Source organism: Caloenas nicobarica, chromosome 5 (genome assembly GCF_036013445.1).
Source record: "Caloenas nicobarica isolate bCalNic1 chromosome 5, bCalNic1.hap1, whole genome shotgun sequence".
In the NCBI taxonomy this organism is placed as follows: Eukaryota; Metazoa; Chordata; class Aves; order Columbiformes; family Columbidae; genus Caloenas; species Caloenas nicobarica.
In genome coordinates this window covers 35,122,118-35,145,224 of record NC_088249.1, presented here as the reverse complement: position 1 = coordinate 35,145,224, position 23,107 = coordinate 35,122,118, and the positions used below count along the sequence as shown (strand labels likewise).

General features: G+C 37.6%; 1 protein-coding gene across 2 annotated transcripts in view; it reads right to left on the bottom strand.

Annotated features, from left to right (window-relative positions):
* Positions 1-23,107, bottom strand: part of GPHN (gephyrin) — a 294,994-nt gene that overhangs the window by 165,527 nt on the left and 106,360 nt on the right. For both annotated transcript variants that reach the window (XM_065635424.1, XM_065635425.1), the window contains exon 3: positions 12,017-12,074. In XM_065635424.1, the coding sequence (XP_065491496.1) occupies positions 12,017-12,074 (58 nt within the window). The remainder of the gene's footprint in view (positions 1-12,016; positions 12,075-23,107) is intronic.

The following is a 23,107-nucleotide window of genomic DNA, read 5'->3' as shown; positions in this document are numbered from 1 at the left end:
CGAGTGCACCCTCAGTAAGTTTGCAGATGACACCAAGTTGGGTGGGAATGTTGATCTGCTGCAGGGTAGGAGGGCCATACAGAGGGATCTGGACCAGCTGGATCGTTGGGCTGAGGCCGATTATATGAGATTCAACAAGTCCAAGTGCCAGGTCCTGCACTTGGGTCACAACAACCCCAGGCAGCACTACAGGCTCGGGGAAGAGTGGCTGGAAAGCTGCCTGGCGGAAAAGGATCTGGGGGTGCTGGTTGACAGCAGCTGAACATAAGCCAGCAGTGTGCCCAGGTGGCCAAAAAGGCCAACAGCATCCTGGCTTGTATCAGGAATAGTGTGGCCAGCAGGACTAGAGAAGTGATTGTGCCACTGTACTCGGCACGGGTGAGGCCCCACCTTGAATCCTGTGTTCAGTTTTGTGCCCCTCATCATATGAAAGACATTGAGGTGCTGGACAGACTGCAGAGGAGGGTGACAAGGCTGGTGAGGGGTCTGGAGCACAAGTCTGATGAGGAGCAGCTGAGGGAACTGGGGCTGTTCAGCCTGGAGAAAAGGAGGCTGAGGGGAGACCTTATCGCTGTCTACAACTACGTGAAAGGAGGTTGTAGCATGGAGGGTGTTGGTCTCCTCTCCCAACTAGTGATAGGACAAGAGGAAATGGCCTCAAGTTGTGCCAGGGGAGGTTTAGATTGGATATTAGGAAAAAATTCTTCACGGAAAGGGTTGTCAGGCATTGGAACAGGCTGCCCAGGGAAGTGGGGGAGTCGCCATCCCTGGAGGTGTTTAAAAGACATGTAGATATGGTGCTTAAAGACATAGCTTAGTGGTGAATGTGGCAGTGTTCGGTTTATGGTTGGACTCTATGATCTTAAGGGTCATTTTCAACCTAAATGATTCTATGATCCACAGGCAACATGGAGAACATATTAGAATATACATATCCTGGTGGGTGTGGGCTCAAATTTTTTATTGATAGATGGGGTGCGCAATCAATAAGTTCAGAGACCACTGGCAATAATAGTACTTTATTATGAATTTCACATTATTTTGTAACTTAGTGTATTGTGGTATGAAAAGATATGTGCTGGAGGCTGGGGACACATCTACCACAGCCTGTTAGTTCTAAGTGGCAGTGCACTTTTGACAGCTGTCTGCTCACCAGACTTTGGTGCATATCGCAAAGTAGTCTTTAAGCATATGAATTGGAATCCTTTCAGATAAAACATATCAGGAAGATGAACTTCAGCAGCACATGTAATCTGCTCAGTTCACAGCATCATACTAGGAATAGTTTGAAATAAAACATATCAAAGAACATATGATGTGGATGCTGGATCTCCAGCACCAAATCCTTTATAGACAGATGCATTTTATTTGTTTGCATGACTTCGTAACACAGACATGGTCTAAGATAAATGTTGAGGTCTTGGGATGTGGTGGCTAGGGCTAAGGAAGGCATTTTTAGCTTTAACTCCACACACTTTGCTCTGATTTTGTTTAGGCAGAAGACATCCATTTGTGGAAGCCTTTAGGACATCAGTTAAGTCACCATTCCAGTTTTGTGCGCTGTCAGAGATGAGATGAGCCACTTACCCAAAATACTCAATAAAACATAGAATCCACTTGAAACTTTCCATTTTACATCTGTGCTCAGATACAGCTCATCAGCATGAAATCTCATCTAGATGAAGCTCCTGTATCTGATAAAAAAAGCATTTGAGCAAACAAAATGCCTCTAGCCACATGGCTCAACATGTCTGTTAATGTTATTTTAACCACTACCTTATGATACTTCCTAAAAGGAAGTTTTTGGTTGGTTTTCTGTTAAAAACATCCCATGTTTCCTATTCTGTTTTAGACAGTGGACCTTGCATATGATAGGGTAACTAACAGGATTAAGGCGTCATAAAAAAAATTTAATTATCAGAGAAGTTTAATTACGTGTAATCACATATTGAAGTACTAAGCATCAGTCTATTAATACAGTTTAAAGCTTGCATATCACAGTGAGGTGTGTACAGTTTTTGATGTCTTCCTACTGTGTTTTTCCAATCAAGCCATTAAAACACAATATAAAAAGCCTCTAGATAGAAAACATACTATGAGCACAAAATAAACTATATTATTTTAGCAGAATTATCTGCAGTCTACCAGCTACAAATACTTTTCAGAAAAATACCATCTATTGAACTAGTTTCTGAGGAAGAGAGGACTGCTGTGTTATAACCAGATACAGTTTCATCTTCATCAGTTTTAAGTGAATGCTTTCTGTTATTAGGAACTCCTTTTTTTTTTTCCTCCTCCTCCTTATAATCACTAGGTTATCAACCAATAGAAGACATACAGTCAAAGCTTCAGTGCCTGCTTTCAGGCTGTCTGACAATTTGCATAAATTAAGCATGAGAGTTAATTTTAAAAGTGCAGTAGAAATAAAGAAGAATGCTGCTGAAATGCAACCAAATGTGCCACTCATGGACATTTCTGTCTCAGTCTATTTTTTCCTCATATGGAAGTGCTCCTATAAATTAGATAATTTTTATAATCTGACTAAATCTTTTTCAGGCCTCATGCGTCATTTTTGTGATTAGGGGATCAGTTCTCACACACCATTGTATATGGTGGGGCACCACAGGCTCATAGATTACAGAAAAGGTTTTGCATTCTGATCTTGGTTCCTTTCCTAATAATTCCTCTCAGTCTTTTTTTTTTTTTCCTTAATCCTCCGCCCCTTCAGTTGCTCCTGAACACTCAGCTAATAGTACCCGCCTTAGCACACTTCTCAGACCTCATTCTAAGATTGCATTAGTGAAATTAGAGATCCCTATTTTATATGTAAATTTAGGATTTTTTCACACCTCCCATACACATCACTTAACTACTTCCATTTAATTTAATCATATGGTTGGTCACTCAGTCTTTCCATGTCCTTATTTGCAGTTACACTTCATTTCTCTACAAATAATAATTTTCTTAATTCACTAAGCCACTACCTGTAAACAGCTGTAGAACCTGAAGGGTTTAAAAAAAAAAATACAAAACACCACCACCACGCACATCACAAAAAACCAACTGATCTTTTTTCCTATATATACAGTACCAGTATTGATCCATTTTGACAATCATAAAAAGAAAGAACTTTCAGAAATCTATCTACCACAAGAAAAGATCATACAGCAGATCTCCCTCAAACTCAGTCAAGCCCCTAACCAATTATGACATTATCAGTAATGATACGACAACATTACATTTCCTTCATAGATCTCAAAAAAAGGGTCTCCAGAATACATTCTTACACGCTAAACATAACCAAACAACACTTAATGTAACAGGTCACATGGAAAACGATTAGGGCTTTTATATAAACTCGATTTACTTACATACTTGCCAAAAGCAATTTGCTGCTTAATGAAGCTGAGCTATGTTTCCTCCTCTTATTCAGGCTGAGATTCCGTTAAAGAACAGTGAGACTGGAAGCCATTGAAAACATTTCCCAGTATAGCGGGTCAGAGGAAAAGCACTAGAACTGTGGTAGAGCAAGCAAGAAGATGCCTCAAGACCTAACCAGGTTTCAGGTGATGACTGGTACAGAGATATTATTTAGCAAAAATGCAAAATGAATGCAAGCCAGGAGGAAGTCAGAGAAAATTGGTTACTATGGCCACAGAGAGAAGCAGAGATATTTTTTATGCTGGAAAACAAGAGATTTGAAATCTCTTGTTGTTTGTTTCTAATGTATTTAGTGAAGAAAGATCTCATAGACAAATACGACTGTGGTAATGAAAAATCTGATACATATTAATCTCCCCTCTTAATGGCAACAGCACAGAGAATGCTTAAATGCTGGGTAACCAGAAAAGCTCACAAGATCAACAACACACTGGTTTGTCTGGTAAATTCACTTTCAGCGATTTTTCTTTTTTTGTCCTACGGATACTTGTCTCTTTGCAGGAGAACCACAAAACTATTTTGTTTGCTTTGGAAAGTAAATATTAATGTTACTAAAATGATTTTGTCACTGTCATGGCATTACAATTTAAAGGAATGCACTCTCTTCCTGCCCTTTCCTTCCCCATGCTGCAATATTCCACGATCTGCAAAACACAGGCTGAACTTCTTTGGGATGTTCATAAGACCAAATTGCACAATAAAATATAAAAAGCATTAGTTTAAATCCTTCTCACATTAGAACAGGAATTAATAACAATGCTTCAGCATCTTCTATATTCAGGACAGCTTGTAAGAGGAATGTAGCTTGGTGAGGTGGTCTCCTCTGTCATTTCTGGAGCCATGAAGTCTCCGAGGCAACAGAGCCTATGAAACATAAGATGGAAGACAGCAGGAAAACAAGAAGTGATAATTCCTATTTTCACATGGAAAGTTAGTGAGTATACTTCTTTGTCCAGACCATCTAGGCATGTGACATCCTTGCCAGGAAAGCAGAGGAGTGCTGCACACAGCAGTCCCAATAGTGATCAGAGTTTGATCACTAACAGATGTAAAAATTTGGGCCACTCCCAGACACTTGCTGGTGTCTCTTCCAAATCAAAAAACTCAACCAGCCTTTTCAGTGCCAGATGCCAGTAATAAGAGATGCTCAGATTTCCCCACCCTAGTTGCTTGCTTTACATCACACACACCTCTCAAAACGGCACAGAACCAGCAAGGCTGAGAGGAAAAATGGAGTATGTCTGTAATACCGGTCATGGCAACAACTGCCTGGGCCTAAAAAATCCCATCAAATGCCAGGGAACATATACAAGGGCAGGGCTGAACCCTGTTGTCCAATAATCACGGAACAGCTACACAGACACTTTGGCCATCTCTCAAATTACATTCTTTTTGTACAGATTTTTTTTGATTGAGAGGTCTGTGATTGCAGCGAGTATCCATCATCCACAGAAGATGAGAGAAGCAGATGAAAAGCCCCTCCAGGGAGCACTCCCTAAGGAGTTTCTATAAAAAACCTTGACATAGCAATAACTATAGCATGGAGAACAGTCACGTCCTTCAAGCAAAAAGAGTCTCAAACCTATCAGAGCAGAAACAATCCAAGAGTCAAAACTGATATGCACAGCAACTACCGGCTTCATAGGTGGGAAAAAAAATCTCTCAATAGAAAAGGCATTCTTATGAAACACTCATATTTGGGCGGTGTGAGAGTGTGCCTGGACAGTGGTTCAGGCTCACACAGCCAGGCTTGGCACCAAAACCCCAGATTCTAAGTCAGAACTGAGCGTAACACAGACTGTGCTTTCCAGAAAAGGGGGAAATAAAATCAGTTTTAGAAGAAACAAAACTAACTTAAAACAAAAGACTAATGAGAAGAAAAACTGACATAACACAACAGACAATGAAATCACAGTCAGCTAGCAGCAACAGAATATGATACGATATAATATAATTAATCAGCTGTTGACAGAACTAAAAGAACAGAGCACAAACGCATGGCATGAGGGGAGAAAAAGCTAAGAGCACATTATCAGTACTGCAGGGGGTGTAAATCTCTGGTATATGTGCTTATAGCATGAATGCAAACATATGGACAAATAATTAAAGGAAAGTAATTTTATGTTTCACATAATGTTTTCATTATTTTGTCACATCACCTCACACACAAACCTTTCATTCTTTCCAGCATGGAAACACTAAAAGTCTATAAGACCATTTGAGGATTAATACAGCAAGTAAAAACTCAAAGTTCTTTCTGTCATCTAAACAACGTAATTCACATTTTTTGTTAGCCACATATAGCTCGAAAAAGAACACTAATCAATGACTGACTCTGCTAATGCAGGATTTAGAAATTAACTTGGAAGAAATCTGTGTGTACATCAGGTATACTTTAATTACAGTGAAATATGATGAGACTTAAAGCTGTTCTAATGTAACACATCTCACTTCTCAGTTGCCCTAGCTGGATTCATGGCCACAAGAATGTCTCTTTTATGGAAACTCAGGAACCAAGTAGGAGATCCAAAGCTGGAAGTTTATCAAGGGTTTCATACACTAAACCGAGATCTCAGAACACTGTCTGGTTTTTTGTTACTGGTTGGGGCACTTGCACATCCTTTTAGGAACATTCTTTTCCTGGCTGCAGGAGCACAATGAAACTGTCTACTGGATGGTCAGACACTGACTGCATATTAAGAGAGTCAAAAGACAAGCCCTCAGTTTTAGCCAAAACACAGTCCAGCAGGACTAGTCATCTAATCATGGAAGAACATGTGACCACCACACATTGCCTTTAAATCTTTTCCAATTTGTATTTGTAAGCTTTGGAGTCTACGGAGATACTACTTGTTAGTATTTATTAGACATTCAGTCGATAATATCCTTTTGTGTCATGTAAGAGCTCTTGTTCCATGAGTTAGTAATTCTAATCTAAAAGGCAGAAGAAGAAAACTCTGGCAGAAAAACTAAGAACCAGAATTGTCCTACCTGCAAAGTAAATAATAAAGCTTCTTAGTGCTTTACATTCCTCAGTAATGGGATTGGAGGAAGTGCATGCTTTAAACAGCTCGAGCCTCTTCAAAACACTCTTATTCTGAAAGGTCACTGGAGGGAAATCTATTTTATGTTTGTGCAGGATCCAAACAGATACACGGAGCGATGATCTCAGCATTATCACCAAAATACGAAACCTCCCATCATAAACCTTGGGGAAACTTTTTGTGGAGACCCTCTGCAAATGCTGATATGCTTAGCAGATGAACATCAATACAATGCTGAAATAAAATAGATCCAGGACTTAAAACTCCTATGCAAAACCAGGATGACACCACATTTCCTTGTTTATGTAATGTATTGTTGACTCTGAAGAAGTGCCCTATCACCCACTATTGCAATACAAAGCCAGGTTTGTGAAGTTTGAATATTTTGAACCACAATGCTGTTCTTATGGACTGTCCACCACAGTACTAATGACTAACTTGCTTTCATTCACTTTTTTGATGCAAGACTATCAACTGGCACTTGTTGACAATTCGGTACTTATTTTTTCCACACATTGATAAACATGAAAATGCTTTGAAGCATGAAGGCCAGTGTCTCTTGGCTGCACACAGAGGTTTCATGAGTTTCATCAGCTACTCCTATCAGCACAAAGAACAGATTCTGGCACACACACTATTAAGTAGATATATGACACCACAAGGTCTACAAACCAGGCGATCTCTGAGACAAAGTCTCTGAATAGACTGATTTTATTTGGAATCATTTCAGAGATGCATATTTTTGGTGGCAGAGAGTCCAACTTTGCTCCAAAATGCAGCTCAGCTTACTTTGTCCATAAGATGTTTCCAAATACAATTGTGTGCAAAAGTGAAAATCTCATTAATTCCTATGTCATCAACTGACCTCTAAGACGACACAGTGTTCCCCATTTCCCTTCTGGGTAGTTCCCTCCCTCTGAAATTTTTTACAATTTTCTAATCTTGGATCTTTATCGCTGGAGTCTGTTGCCTCACAGACTGAAGAGGATCTGAGAGGAATGTGTTTCAGCTATTCATGAAAAGGATTTTCGTATATTAAACTATTAAGTGAACACATACTTCTAAAGAAAAAAAGAAGAAAGCTATCCTATCATTAATCAGGGAAAAAGGTCTGTCGTCTAAAATGTAGCCTTTAATACTTTACACATATAGATGCTTTCATTTAAAGAGCAACTATAGAAGAATTACAGGTGTTCTTTGAGGACCATAAAGTATGTCTCTGTGTGAAACCGTGGATAATGGAACTAAAAAAAAAATAAAAAATATCCCCTCATCCTCCAGAACTGCTTTACATCTAAATTTACAATTTGACAACCAGTACTAAGAAAATTCTCTAACAAGATTTCTTAAAATTAACTACACCAGAGGAGGTAACGATTTAACGTTGTTCTCTATACTAGAATAGCCATCTCATACCACAAGTGTTACAAGAATGAAACACAATGGCAATGTCTTTCTTGCGCATATTACTTTTATGAATTGAACACCTGCTGCCAAATTCATTTCTGGCCTTGAGATGACGAGATGCATGCATATGCCTATATGAAAAGCATATTGGGAAGCACTTAAAAAACCCCCCAAAATACACACAAAACCCAGCAAAAATAAACCACAATTAAATTCCTTTCTGCTGTTGATTTGCAAATCCTAGCAAACTAAGTATTTATTTAGAAATCCGTTGATGAGTAGCGCTTTCATTCACCAAGTCTTCCTCTAGAATAACAATCCTTCACAACATTGCGTATTTCCTTTGTAATGACAGAATGCTGCAATCAAAAAGAGCATCTTTCATGATATTATAAACCATAAGATGCTAATGTTGACATATAAAACTACCTACAGGCACATCACACAAACTTTCCCTCATTGGTAATAATCACAAATAGCTCTTTACTCTTGAGGAAAACTCCATATTGTAAACAAAATTGTATTTTGTCATGTATGTCATTAACTAGAAATAAGGAATGTTAGGTTTGCTGCTATTCTTTTCCTCTCAAATGCAATTGCTTTGATTTCCAGCTAGAAGTTGTTCTTCAAAACCAGTGTTGCCCAATATGCTCACCAGTCCCTATGTACACAAAATTATTTGGCTTGGAAGGCCTCTCCTTTAGGCACAACATACTACTACAGCAGATGAGGAGCAAGGCTGAAATAGGCCAATGTGGTTTTGCAAGTTTGAAAGGCTACTTGCTTTCAGTATGAATAATTCAGACAAGAACAGAAGTCTAGAGAAAGTCACAAGAGTGACACTTTCTCAGAAATATACTGCAATTCCTGTATTTATGGTCTCAATCAGTTCCTGCAGTATTTTAAAACCAGCAGGTACTGAAAGTGCCATTGCTTTAACTGGTGTAGAGAAATGACAGGAGTACAGATGGCAGTACGGCCATTGAGGCATTCACTCAGGTTTTCCTCCTCTGAGAGCTTCTCTTATTGAAGCCTTGGTCCTCCAGATCCTGTGATAAAAGATATTTCTACCTTCTAGAAAAGTCTTCAGGGGGGAAATCTGTGATGGTATCTTCATATGGTTACCTGTTGAGCACTCACAATTTGAGAACCGAAGCACCTATGACAAAAATCTCAGGAAGGTAAGTTACGTCACACTCCATTTCAGACTGACAGAGATGTTGAAGGACTGCAGTGGTGAGTGGCTCCACACAATTCTTCCTAACCCTGGTCAGGTCCATGAGGGCAGTTAGGATACGTGCTGTCACTGCTGCCATAAATACTCCTCGTTCATACGCCTACAGGCATGCCAGATGCTACTTAATTTTGGTAAGCAGGATGCACTGCTTTGATTATACCCAACACTGACCATATACACTCTTTTAAAGAAATAGGCACACGTTCGTACAGGCAATATTCTAGATATATAAACCATCTATGATCTCACAGTACATCTATACACATTGTAAAAATTGCACTCACATGCAAGGATAAGTATATTCTAAATACTCCAGAATGGAAACATTATAAACACACGATGAAATTTGCTGAGTATTGCAATATGGATAAATAATTTCTCATATATATATATATATATGTGTGTGTGTGTATATATATATATGTATATATATATATATATATATATATATAGTATGGATTATTTTTTAAATTACCTACAGATTTAGAAACATGTATTTCATTAGTCTTCTAAAGATACTTTTTAACCAACAGGTATATTGAGGTTTACAGAGTTTTTCCTCTTCCATAAACTCAGAGATACAGTCTCTGCTTACAGTGGTGCTCTACCTAAGATGTAATTATGTGAATTAACAAAATCAATACATCCGTTTTCCTCATAAGTTATTTTGAGCTGTAAAAGAGGTTAATCTACCACCTTTTGCAGAATATATGGAAACACTGTCAAAGGGACTTATTTGTCATAATAACTAGTGCTCCCTGCCTGATCAAGCATCCTCCTTTGCCATTTAAGCAAGCAGTTTGTAAGGGCTATCAGAAAACATGAATATTCCAACTCCTGTGAATATAATACAGCAATCTGCCAAGTTAAATCATATATAAAAAACCAGAACTATTCCTCTTGCATATTTCATCAAATTAAACTGCTTAATACTTCATGTTTAAATTGGAAGGGATAGCTGTGAGCCTAATAACTCTGACCTATTGTGCATGGAAGAAGATTTTGTCCTCTCTAAAAGTAAGATTCCAATAATCTCATTTGCTTTCTCCTCCTTCTACTCAAATCTGCTTGGAGAACCTTTCAGAAGTTGAGTCCCCTTGTATTTACTGCAAGGATACTCAGTCTTCCTGTTTGCCAGCTGCTATTCAAAATACATATATACAAAAGAATACTTTTTCATATTTCATATAGATTTGTCCATTATACTCACTGCTAGTGTGTCTCAGCACCTTCCAGGAGTACTTTATTTCATATAAATAACACCTATTGTATTACAACTTGAGAAGTTCAATCATTTAAAGTGTGAGAGGTAGGCTGACTGCAGTCACAACCTAAAAGCCCCATTACCTGAACAAGACAAGACATCTACGAGAAATACATAAAGGAATTGATTTTTTCCAAACGCTTTAAATAGCTCTGCCTTAGAACGGTACAATCCTGCCCCCACACTTACATGCTGGCACAACCAAGATCAAGGAGTAACCCATCCCTTGCTGTTTCCTAGGATCTCAAGCATTTAAACACTGAGTAAGAAAGAGCTGACAAACCAGAACAGGCCTCCTTAGCAGGTGGTGGGAAAACCATATTCCTGTGACTGCTGATCTTGCCTAATACAGTAAGTCTCTAAAAATAAAACTATTTCTTATTTCCCAGCATTCTGGTTTTTGTTGTTCACTGAGCTCAGTTTGCACAACAAAGCAGAAATATCAGCTTCCTTTTCTCTGTCTTCAACATTAGCAAAATGTCAGTGGGTTGGATTTCTTCTATTAAAGGAGAAGGATTATGGTTTAGGGCTTTATGTCATTTTTGTTTTTATAGTTTCGGTGCAGTTCTCTAACCATCATGAAAATATTACATAACACTAATAAGTCTTGAAAACCTTTCTTACTTTCCAATACCAACATCTAACATTGGATCTATCCTAATAAATCATGCTCCTCTTGATAATTCAGGATAGAGGAGTCCCTGAATCTCAGAGGAGAGAAATAAAATTTTATCATGACAGAGTGATAACTTTAATGTAGATACAGGGTTTGATGCTAATTGAGGAGGAATAAATCCTCACAACTTCACACACTGCAAAGTCATGTCTAAATCAGACAATTATGGAACCACTTCCCTTTATTAGTTTTTTAAACTACTCTTGACTCCATTTGGATATCTGAAAATGAGGATATGAAACACCGCAATGGGTTAAGTAATCACAATGAGCAAGCGATATGTCAGAGTGATTGACTACCAATCAAATAAAGAACCAGCTACAAAGACTATGCCACCAGTTCTAGGCCAAATTCCCACCTAGTACCCATCTTTTCCTCCACTGAAGAACAAAATTGACACAACCTGAAGTGCTATCCATAAGTGGACTCTGCTAAAGTGAGTTTTGCTATAATACACATTTTACTGGAAGGAAACTTCAGTATTTATTTTGCCACTCCCCAAAATCAAAGAGCTTTTAATGATTTTGAGTACTTCATACTATCCCCCTTCTTAGGACGAATATTATTGAAAAAAATGTATATGCTTTCGATCTCAAAAGTAAAAGGATACTACATTTATATTTATTTTTTGTTATGAAAAATCTAACTCAATGTTCACAGTAGTCCTGCATTTGTCTGCAGGTAACAAAACAAATATGTTGAGTTACACATGTTTTTGGCATCAATCAAACCCTACTGAAGTCAACTTAAGCTGAAGGTAAAATGTACTTGTAAAAATAATAAAAATTTTATTTTAGATGCCTAAATATGCATCTAATAATTTTACTTTAGAGACGTTTCCCCCCCACGATACACTTCAAAGCAAGAAATAACATGGCTTTTTAATGTAACCTTTCTGTAATTTTCTACGCAAACAAATTCAGTGTTGAAAGGCAGTAATACTGTACCTTGATTTCTTCTATTTCGTCTGGCACTATCTTGTATGCAGATATAGTCCCACCCAACCTGAAATGAGGAGAAGAAAAATATTCTCTGAAATCAGAAGAAAGATGTTCTCAAAATCAGTGATATAAAGCACAGCATACTAATGGTGTCGCAACATGTTCAAAACCACAAATATCCCTCCTACCAATTTAGAGATAAAAGCCACCAAGTCCCAGAACAATACCAAAAAAACCTCCTTTCCTTTCTTTATTCAAAGAAAAATCTTCATGTGAATAACAAACATTAGAAACAAGGTGTGCTTCACTAGCCTGAAAGAAAATAATTAGGTCAACTAAGTAGAATTACCATCACCAGGATGTTATTCTTTACAGTAACAGCCATCAGCAATCATATTCTACGATCTCTTGCTTGTTGTCTAAGTCGTATGGATGAGTTGAAATATTTGAAGCCTGATGTGCTTTGTGTTCAGTACTTCACTAATCTGCTATACAGTCTTAAATGGATCCAAACGCAATTCTTGAAATTGAAATTCTTTAATTAGATGTGCATGTACAGACCCCACAAACCACAAAGACTCCACGGCTTCCATGTTTGAAAAGTCTCTGGAGTTCATGACTTGTAATAAAAAGTGGGTGATGTGCAATATAATAGTTCTTGCTGATGTAGAAAAATAGGGGATTTTGTTCCATATTGAACTTAATTGCAAAAGTTTACGGTATAGTTCACATACTGAAAACGCATGAATAGCAAGTACTATAAATGGTGGTAAATATTACATTTTCCCCAGAGACATGCAGACATGGCTTCTTTTATTTCATGAAGCGGTATCATTGATAGTGACAATTCAGACCTAAAACTATTACTGCACTAATGACCTCCCTGCTGGCTCTGCACAGCAACACTAGTCATTTTCTGGGTCCTTCAGAAAAGGAAAGCACGTAAGAAACTATTTATTGTAAAGCAGTAGACAGCTATAAAATATGTATTTGTATTATCTCTCTATTACTGAATTTTTTTTCCAATTATCCGCATTTCTATACGATGTGTTTCTTCATATTTAATCTTGAAATTATTACACATACTGTTTACTCAACCTAAAAAAGGGAGAAGATAATAACACAGAAAATAGATTTTCCCCATAAGTCTGGCCTTTCCATATCTCTACCACTCACTCTCAGAAACAGTTTGAAGGCTTTAGACAGAACATGGAGTCTGCATAGGAAAAGTGAAGTCTGACATCCATTACTGCTCCAAGTAACATCAACTATGATTTCTGGGGTAGAGACAGGGTCCAGACACTATAGCATTCAAATTCATCATGAACAATCAGAGTGTAGCAATCACTCTGTCCTTGTTCCTCTGCAGCCTTCATTGCTGCTAAACATCAATGGAACTGAGAGCTGCAGAGAATGGAAACTTTTTTTTTTTCCTGTGCAAGAATAAACATGAGTTTTTATTCTTCACTATACCTGACCTTTGTTCAAAAGGTGTTTCCAGGGACAGCTACAAGAAATTGGTTTATCATCATGGTGAAGGAATGCTTCATCATACCGTGACAAGGAATGGCTCAGATCAGTGCATGTTATCATTGCATGTAACTGGTCCTATTGTTACCGCAACATAGTCCGTAAGACGAATTTTTATTTAGTTCTTTCAGATCCATTCCTCTCCATGCTCTGGAGCACCCAAAAAATAACTTCATTGACTTCCTATCCTCCAGCAGAAGTGGGGGATGGAGCCTCTGCTGCCAGCACTCCCCGGCAGGGAATCCCACCTGGCAGATTTCTTTATTGGCGACTGCCCCGCACAAGTATTAAGCGTTCCCTTGGAATACATCAGAAAAAAAATCTTTTAAAACCAAAATAATTGACTCAGTAAACTCATTTGGCTTGGTCAAACCATTAATTAGCATAATTTTCTGCAAATGCTTCTGCAAAGTTTTGTGTCAAGAGTTTAACATACTCTGAATCTGCCAAGTTGCAGTCCAAATGGTACCGTATTTTAAAGTAAAACATCAGTTACCACAATTCCACATTCTTGAAAGATATATTAAAAGTCATGTTACTGTTTAAATAAACAATCTCTCACCTACAGCTCCAGCTCACTATATCTATCTTAATACATTTGCGATCCTACACTGACATCTTTAGCTCGAAAATCCAGACTGCATACATAAATAATAACAAATTTGAAACTGAAAGAGAACCAGAGACACATAAATATCCAGTTCCATAAATGCCTCAGAGGTGAAATGAAATTTTTAGGGAAGTCTATACTTTCTTCATTTCAGAAGATTAGATTTCTTTCCATCTTATAACTCCTAGAAGAGAGATCAACCACAGCAGATTGTCAGTTAAAGCTGGTACTATAGAGGACGTAATAAAGACATTTAACTTTGCGTATAAAGTTTGGTTGAGTTTCAGACAAGTTTAAAGGCATCACGCACACTGGGAGCATCCACAAAACACAGCCTGAACTCTTCTACTGGTCATAAATATGATATATGTGAGGAATAGAATTTTTGTTTTTACTATGTAATAATGTAACTACAAGAAAAAGGGATTTAAGATGCCTATTTGGCAGCCTGTGAGTACCAAACAATAACATACAGATAAAATTTTAAAACAGTCTGCTTTTTTTCCTGACAAAATGTCTTGATTAGCTTCAATGTCACACACAAAGTATTATTCCATACAATTCACTTGCCAAAAGAACTTAAGAGGCAGAAGCAGTTGTGAAACATGCTGCATACTCTTCACTCAAAAATTACCAGCCACAGTTCATTCCAACCTTATGGTAAATACTCTGAAAAGAAATTTGAAAGCACTTAGTTTGGTGTTACCAAGTCACTATCACAAATCTCCCACAGTCAGGCAAGTGCACAGCATAAGGGACTACACAACATCACACACACAAGTTACTCAGAAAAACAAAAGCATTGTGACAAATGTTGAGAAAGAAGATCAAAAGCAAGGCATACTGAAAAATCAACGCATTATTTTGTATGTCAAACTTAAGGAAAACTTTACATTTTGAGTATTTCTCTGAATTATATTTAAGCATCACTAGCAATTGTGACCTGTCTGGAAGCTTGCTTGTTACTTTGCAAATCCTTGATTTGATCACTGACACCTGAAAGAAGAGACCAGACAATTACACACAGGCGATTTCACCTCCAGGATGACACACAGTCTGTGACAGAGGACTTGCACATGGCATAGATGTTTTTTCACTTTCCTGGGAGCAGCCTCTCTTTGCAGGTTGGTTTTGTTAGAACATTTTACACTAACATTTTTGATCATAGTGTTTCAAGAAGCAATTACACTGTGATCAGAAAAGCAAAGGACCAGCTAGCTGAGTACACACTAACTACTCTGGGCTTTGTACACTGGAACATAATGCAGCAAAGAACACGTTAGAAGGGCCAGAACTCAGTTCACGGCAGACCAAACTTTTGTGCAGATTCACTCTTCATCTTCCACACATTTTAGTATTATAGATTTTATTATGTTTGCTCCAGTTGAACAACACAACATCCAGCATCCTACAATATAAATGGCATTTTCTCTCAGAACAAATACACGACCAACCACGAGTAAATCTGAATATACAGCCAGCTAGTTCCAGAAAGCTGAAAAGACAGAAACTTCATCTATAGAGACCTAATATCAAATTCTTTCTCTCCTAAACTGCAGTATTTTCACACCACAGCCAGCCACATTATTTAATAGTGAAATTATTTTATCTACTATTTAGCTTTAATTTTTCACATGTGTGTATGTAACAGATAATCTCTGAAAGGTCCCACAGTTTACATTCAAATTTTGACAAACATCAGTCTCATCAGGTCTGTATCATACCCTGCATGTAATGCAGACACTCCAGTTCTCTGATCTCTTTGCAGAAGTTAAATTATTCCTACATGTAGAAATCAGAGCTGACACAATAACAATGCAGAACCACACCTTCCATTGGGGTAAACTGGTGAATGTCTCTGAGGAGAGAATCAGAGAAGATAGGATAGAAAATCCATAAAAATAATTAGGAAATAATAAATCTCCTAACTATTTGCACAGAGCTTTGTGAAAGAACAGAAACATTGTGTCTCTTTCAGGGAAACTATTTACAAAAAAGTGCATCTCAGGTTGACATATAATACATAGACTAGGTTCGCAGGAAGTTGACAGAAGATTCAGGAGAATGTGGAAAGCAAGGTTTCCATAGCAACCTAAGAAATTAGCAATATACAGGAAATCAACTGAAGCAAGGCCACTACAGTTGTACTGGAACAGATGGAAGCTTTACTATTTCACAAATTAAAGCATAATTTCACTGAAAAGGGAAAACTTGAACTTCATCCAAGTTAAGGAAAGTTACAACCATGAAGAACTGTGCTCAAATGGAGGCAAGAAACAATGAACCAAAGCCCAAATGGATGGAGAAAACGACAAGACAAAACTTAAAGAGAAATAAATTACAACTGTTATAACAATAAGCTATCCATTATTTTAATAATTTATCCTTTCATAACCTGTTTGCTGTATGTTTCAACACTATCTAAACCAGAAGCTTAATTTCTCATTTTTAGAACATTTATTCTGGATATAAGGTTGAAATTATCACAGTGTTATTTTCCATCTAGATGCAAGTTGGATGTTATTTTTCTCTTTCACCTTCCATAGCTTGCTTTTTTTTTCTGGCTGGTTTTCCCCTGTGCCCCGGTGTATATGTATGTGCCAATGGACTCACTGGATTATTATTGCACAGCTAAATCATATGCAAGACACTCGTGCACTTGGACTGAATCAATACTGGTCGGCTTTATACAGTTCCACATTCAGTGACTGCCATAAGAAGCTGAGCTATTGATTCATCCGTTAACTTAATAAATGAGTCATACTGAATGCAACAAAGTCAATTTTCTAGAAATAGCTTGTAGCCAGCTTGGCTGCTGTCATCTGCTGAAGTTCTCCAATGCCACTTTAATTAACATTAATCTTTCTTCAGATAGATCGCTGTCTAAATGATATCAAGTTGTCACTAAACCTCCCAGTGAAACTCTGCTTCATAAATTTAAGCGAAACTCAAAATCCTCTGCTCAACTTTTTTTTTCCAGATCCATCTCATAAATACATTTATTATCTACCATCAGGTTATCTACCTTTTGACTGATGTGTAAACCAAGCAGAATATTCAGGAGAGACTGCGCTTGTGAGCAGCTGAAGTGACTGGGAACCAGACTGGCTATTCCTAATTCTGAGGGCATGTTTATTTTATCACAGGCTACTGAATGACCACATGTTATGATACCACTCCTGAGGGAGCAAACTCACCAACACAGCATTTTTAGCCAGCTCAAATGGGTTAGCTTAATGTTGACCTGTGAGACATCAGCAAATCAGCTAGCCTCGGATCCTCACATTCAGCCAAGACTTCACAGAGTGGACCAGGGAAAGAAGCAGCAGAATTGCATTTCAAAGCAAGTTTGTTCTCCCCTACCTGCAAGAGCACGCATTAAAAGCGGACACAAAGCTACTTTAATTGATACTAGTGTCTAGTGACCTCTGAGAAATTGCTGAAGCCCCCTGAAGGGAGGTAGTAGGAAGGCGGCCTATTTTGGGCTCACTCCTACACAAGAGCAGGCTGGCAGCAAGAGCCAGCTGGGCCGCAGCTCCTGGCACCGGCTGCGTGCCAGCAGCGACTCCCGCTAAACAGCTTGTCAAGCGCTTCCTCGTGACAGCTTTACTTACTCTAAGGTATGGGATTACATGATGAAGACCAAGCCCGTGCTTTTTGGTTTCTTTTCTTTCATGGATTCATAATTAGATCCTTGAAAACACGCTCCCGTAGCCCAATATCAGGCTAACTCCAACATTCTGTACTCAAAAACCTCACTGAAATAACACGATTGCAGACATGCCCTCTGTCACTTCATGTCTCTCATGAACAAGAGCTCTGGGAGTAAGACGTCAAAATTACAAGATTCTCCCTCTGTCTTACCATGTCCCAAAGACTTATTACACACACAAAAAATGAAGGAAGGGAAGGGAGAAAATAAAATTAACCCAATGTTTTAAAATGTTTATTCCCTACCTTATTACTGTTTTAAGAGTAATAAAATTATAAGGACACATTTTTCACTGCTATCTGGCTCTTTTTGTTATTTTTCTCTTTCACCTTCCATAGCTTTTTTTTTTTTTTTTTTTTTACTCTACTGTAGGAAAAAACAAAAACAAATACGAGGCAGCTAATTTTTCAGTTACCTTCAGTACGAAAATACTGACATCTCAACAATCTGTTATTGGGAAAGAAGGCACCAAGGATACAAGGATCTTTGTCCCCCACATGTCAGAAACTAGATATGACATTGTATGTATGTCACTTGGCAATCACATCAACAGGAGACACTCTCTCCTTTCAGCAGAATGATTTATTGCATCTTTTGGAGCAAAATTTGAACTATTATGATGTGAAGTATACAACCTTAAAAAACACCTTTATATAGTTATCAAAACCCACATCACTTCAGGGCTTAGTGTAGTTTTCCAGGGGGTATCTTTGGTTTAACTCAGTGCACAGGGCACACCTATATTTGACACTTTGGGGTATTACTGCTGCCAGCCTAAACACAGATCTATAAACTGCTTCCTCTTGAAAACGTTTATCCATTTACCTAGTGCCTAATAAGCACAGAGTAGGGGATCAGGGAAGGCAACATCCCCAAGAAAATTCAGGCTTGCAGGCCCTGGCCCCCAAATTCAACAAGATGGATGAAGAGGATACTTATAATATGTGGACTTTCCAGTGGTGCAATGTTATTTTTTACTCTTGGCATGAAGTAGGAGGAATGCTGAACTTCTGTAAGCAGCAAAAACTATTTAACTTTTGATTTTCACTAAACAAATTCATTAATAATTGTTCAAAAGTCCAATCATTAATATTTGTATGCTTCACAGCAAGGGTATAAAGCATTCAGACAGCAAACATTTTAAGATCTTTGAGTAGAATAAAGTAGAAACAATATGGATATTTATAACTTCAAAATTTTTTTAGGACTTTAGCATTTAATACTGTCAGACAATGTAGCATGCAGAACACTACACCAAATATTTCACTGTTTATAATAGCCTAGTTCTACCAGGTTATAACAAGAGAGAGGTATTGCATCTGAAATGGGCTCAGAATAAAACACCCAAGACTCACTCTGCACTCAGAATTTTCATTGCAGGTTCAAAATCTTATTTCTAATTAAAACTGCCTTTTAAAGTCTTCCCAAACACCAGCAGAATCTGAAAACAGTCTTGGCACATGGACCAGCAGCAAAAATCCCACTCCAATGCGGGATGCAGGTGTGTTTATAGCACAGAGGAATGGTTGTACTGTGCTCCATCTGATCAGTGATCTAACTATGGAAATCATACATTAAATTGAACAGACAGAAATGTCAGCTAGCTTTAAGTAAAAACGTGTTTAGTGACTTTGAAAGTTCCAACCGGGGCATCAGATGCTTGACCAGCCAGCTCATTAAACAACATGAGCAAGATTTGAAATTTCCTGAGAGGAAAAAATATGCAGAAGAAGACAGAAATCATTATAATGAAAAGAGTAAAATTCTCACAATTTAGACAAGGAAATACATATTTAATACCAATGTTGGGATTTAGTAGTTAGACTACGGACCTTAAAAGACTGTATGAGGAAAAGTATTTATAAGGGCCAAGACAATAATAAATGTTGATCTTACTGTGTCCTGTAAGAAATACTGTGGTAGGGCAAAGCATGTATTTGCATTTTTTCCAGCAAGTACATACCTGGGAGAGATAAAAAAAGCACTTGCATATATATTGCTAGCAATCACCTGACACAAAACTCTTATCTACCTCAACTGAAAGCAAAATTTTTGGGTGTCTGAGAGTGACCTTTTGTTATCTTGGAAGGCACTGTAAATTAAAGGATTTAGGCAATATGACAAGGATTGCAACGATCTGCCTGGAAATGAAAGATTCCATTGGTAAATTACCATAACAGCTCATAGAAACCTATATAGGTGGATAAAGCTACTTTTGCTGACACTTCTGTCATTTCAGTTGAGGTCTATTTGCTTCTACCCAAATGTAGAAGAGAGACCATCTGAACCAAATGTTAAGAAAAAAAAAAAGATTCCTCCTAGGAGAATAAGTTGACCCCCAACTAGCAGAAACAGTAAGGTTTATTTTCTTGTAAATGAACACTGGCCACCTCCCGCACAGAATTTTCAGCATCCAACAAAAAATGGATTTTAAAATGGAATGGAAAAAAAAAAAAAAAAAGAGTTCCCTCTACCAGGAACCCTCCAGTTTTTTACCACATATATGCATTTCATATCCAACTACATTACCATAATTTTCTTTCCAATAATTTTACTGTATATTTTCCCTTATATTTCTTCGACGCTCAAGCACATGCACATGTTTGACACCTGCTTGTGAAGCACTCCTGGACAAAGTCCATGTATGTGCTTATGCCAAGGCTAATAAATATTAAATGTTTATCTTAAAAGGAGAGGTTTGGCTGAGGTATGTAAAACCAGAAAATGGAACAATGGAAACACAGGAATCCCTGATGTTGGAGAATAGGCTGGAATGAATCACAGAGCACAGGCTGAGAAGAGCAATCAGAGTACTTACTATGATCAGGCAAAAAGGCACCCAAATAATCCCCTCATTCTGAAAAATACCAGTAAGGACTAAAGGTAAGAGCAGGATGACTCAAACTCAGGATGAACAAGATGTGGAGAATATATGGAAATGGTCTGATCATTCCAGATTCTAGATCAAAGTGGTTCTTTAATATTTCAATCACAGGGCTTAAGGAAGACCATCAGAACTTTGAAATAACTTCTAAAAAAAACCACCACACACCACAAAAAAACCAACCAACCAAACAAAAAAAACACCACACAAAAAAAAAACACCCAGAAAACCCCCCACCAAAATCGCCATACACACATACACAAACAAAACCAAACAAAACCACAACAACCTACAACTCTGAAGAACGACAGAGGAGTCTCGGAAACAAGCAGCATCCAGAAGGGCTGCCCTGCTAGTTCACACAATACCTCACCTTCCCAAAACTTTCATGTCTCATTTCTCCGCACCACATTCCAGAGAGATATAAAGTATAAATACAATCCAGTATATGATTGATGTCAGTCTTGTTATGTCTATATTTCTCCAAATAGTTAAATTCAGAAGCAGAATTTGCTGTTGTTTTTCTTTTTCCTTAATATATTACTGTGTTTGCATATCTATATATCTATCTATATATATAGCCACATGTGGCCTAAATGGGAAAACTAAATTGTATTTAAAACAGTGACCTGACTGAAGTGTTTGTCTGGGGGTTTTTTTGCTTGTTTTTTGTTTAGCATGTGTTTGGGGTTGGTTGGTTGGTTGGTTTGGTTTTGGTTTTTTTTTCAGCATATGCTATGTGTTGGGGAATGTGAAAGGAAAAAAAAAAATCCGTTTGGCCACAGAATGTGGTTATATGAATAAACGAGCTTCATATTTGATCCATTCCTCTTCATACCTAGGGGGAACTTCCTATAGACAAACAGCATTACTGACAATGCTGAAAGTTAGACTTTATTGCATGTTTCACATAGTTATCTCCATTCCAGATAATTTACAGGTATTTTAAAGCCATCATCCATACTTTACAGCTGCTTGTAAAATACTTCTGTAAGGTTTAAACTCAAGTCATTGAAAACTATTTCTTTGTTTTTCATTTATTATTGGCTATATGGGTTTTTCAGCACTCTTGTTTTCTGTAGCTGTCATTCCTTTTTTTCTTTGCATCTGATGATTTAAGTGTCAACAAAATGTTTCTAAATGAATTTTAAAACTACTGATGTATTGTCTGCTGTTCATATCACAACTTGTTATGACCTGACTCTTTCAATATTCAGAAACATAGCAGGCAGGGGACATGCAGATCTCAGACAATTTAAGAAGTCTTCAATGAAATGTGGATTTGTGCATTTTGTTTCATTTAGGTCCTAAAAAATAATTATTATTTTTAACTTCTAAATAGCTTGCAGAAACACAATCCCTTGGCAAAAAGTAGCTTCTTCATACTTGCAGCTTTAAGTCACCTTGTAAGTCACGATCGGATATGTTTTCCTGCCATCTATTTTGCATGATGTTCTACTTAAAAGTAAAAATAATAAAACAATCTCCCCGATTCCATTTTGCTGAAAACCGTTTCTTATTACTCCTTCCCCTACAAGTATGATATTTACAAAGAAGAGTAATCCACCTCACAGTAACTGAAGATTTTATTTTTTTTAAACATATGATTGCACGAGATTACTGAGCACACAGTACTTACTACCATATTCCTTTGGGTAACAGTGACCACAACATCCCTGATAACTTCAGTATGCCTCCTGCCATTCCCAAGCTGAAGAACACAGATGAGGAAGAGATTTCATCTCATTTCATCTCTTCCTCAGTTCCTGCTCCAGCACAGGTGAGTAGGAGTGAAAATAGCTAAGGTGAATCCTGGAGTTTACTTTTCTGTAAAATAAGTAACTTAAGTTCTGTCATGTATATTCCATGTTAGGGAACCCTGGTCAATTTGCCTGGATAATAAGAGCAAAACTGACAGGAGGGTATCTCTTCCAAAGCAGAAATTCAGTCTAGAAGTCTCAGCCAGGTAACAGTGTATTCAGAAATGATAACTCCACGCAGCTTTTAAAAAAAAAATTTAAAACAGCAGAGACCTCCCATTTTCCAGCATGCCCATGTTAGTCTCCCTTTTCTCACCAACAACCAATTTCATATATCTGAAGAACAGTCCTGAAAGATACTGAACCTCCAATCCCACGGTCAGATACCACAGATAGCTTAGATGTGCTTCGAGGCATCTGAAATAGCCAATGAAATAGCCAGTGATCATAGATTCACATTGGAAAAGTACCATAGACTTTGCTTACACTAAGAAAGTGCTATTTTCTTGCCAAATCACAATTTATGATTTTACTCCAAACAAGTAATAGTTATGTAACCTGCTTTCCAGAACTAGCAGTAAACACCTTCGCCCTTCAGAGA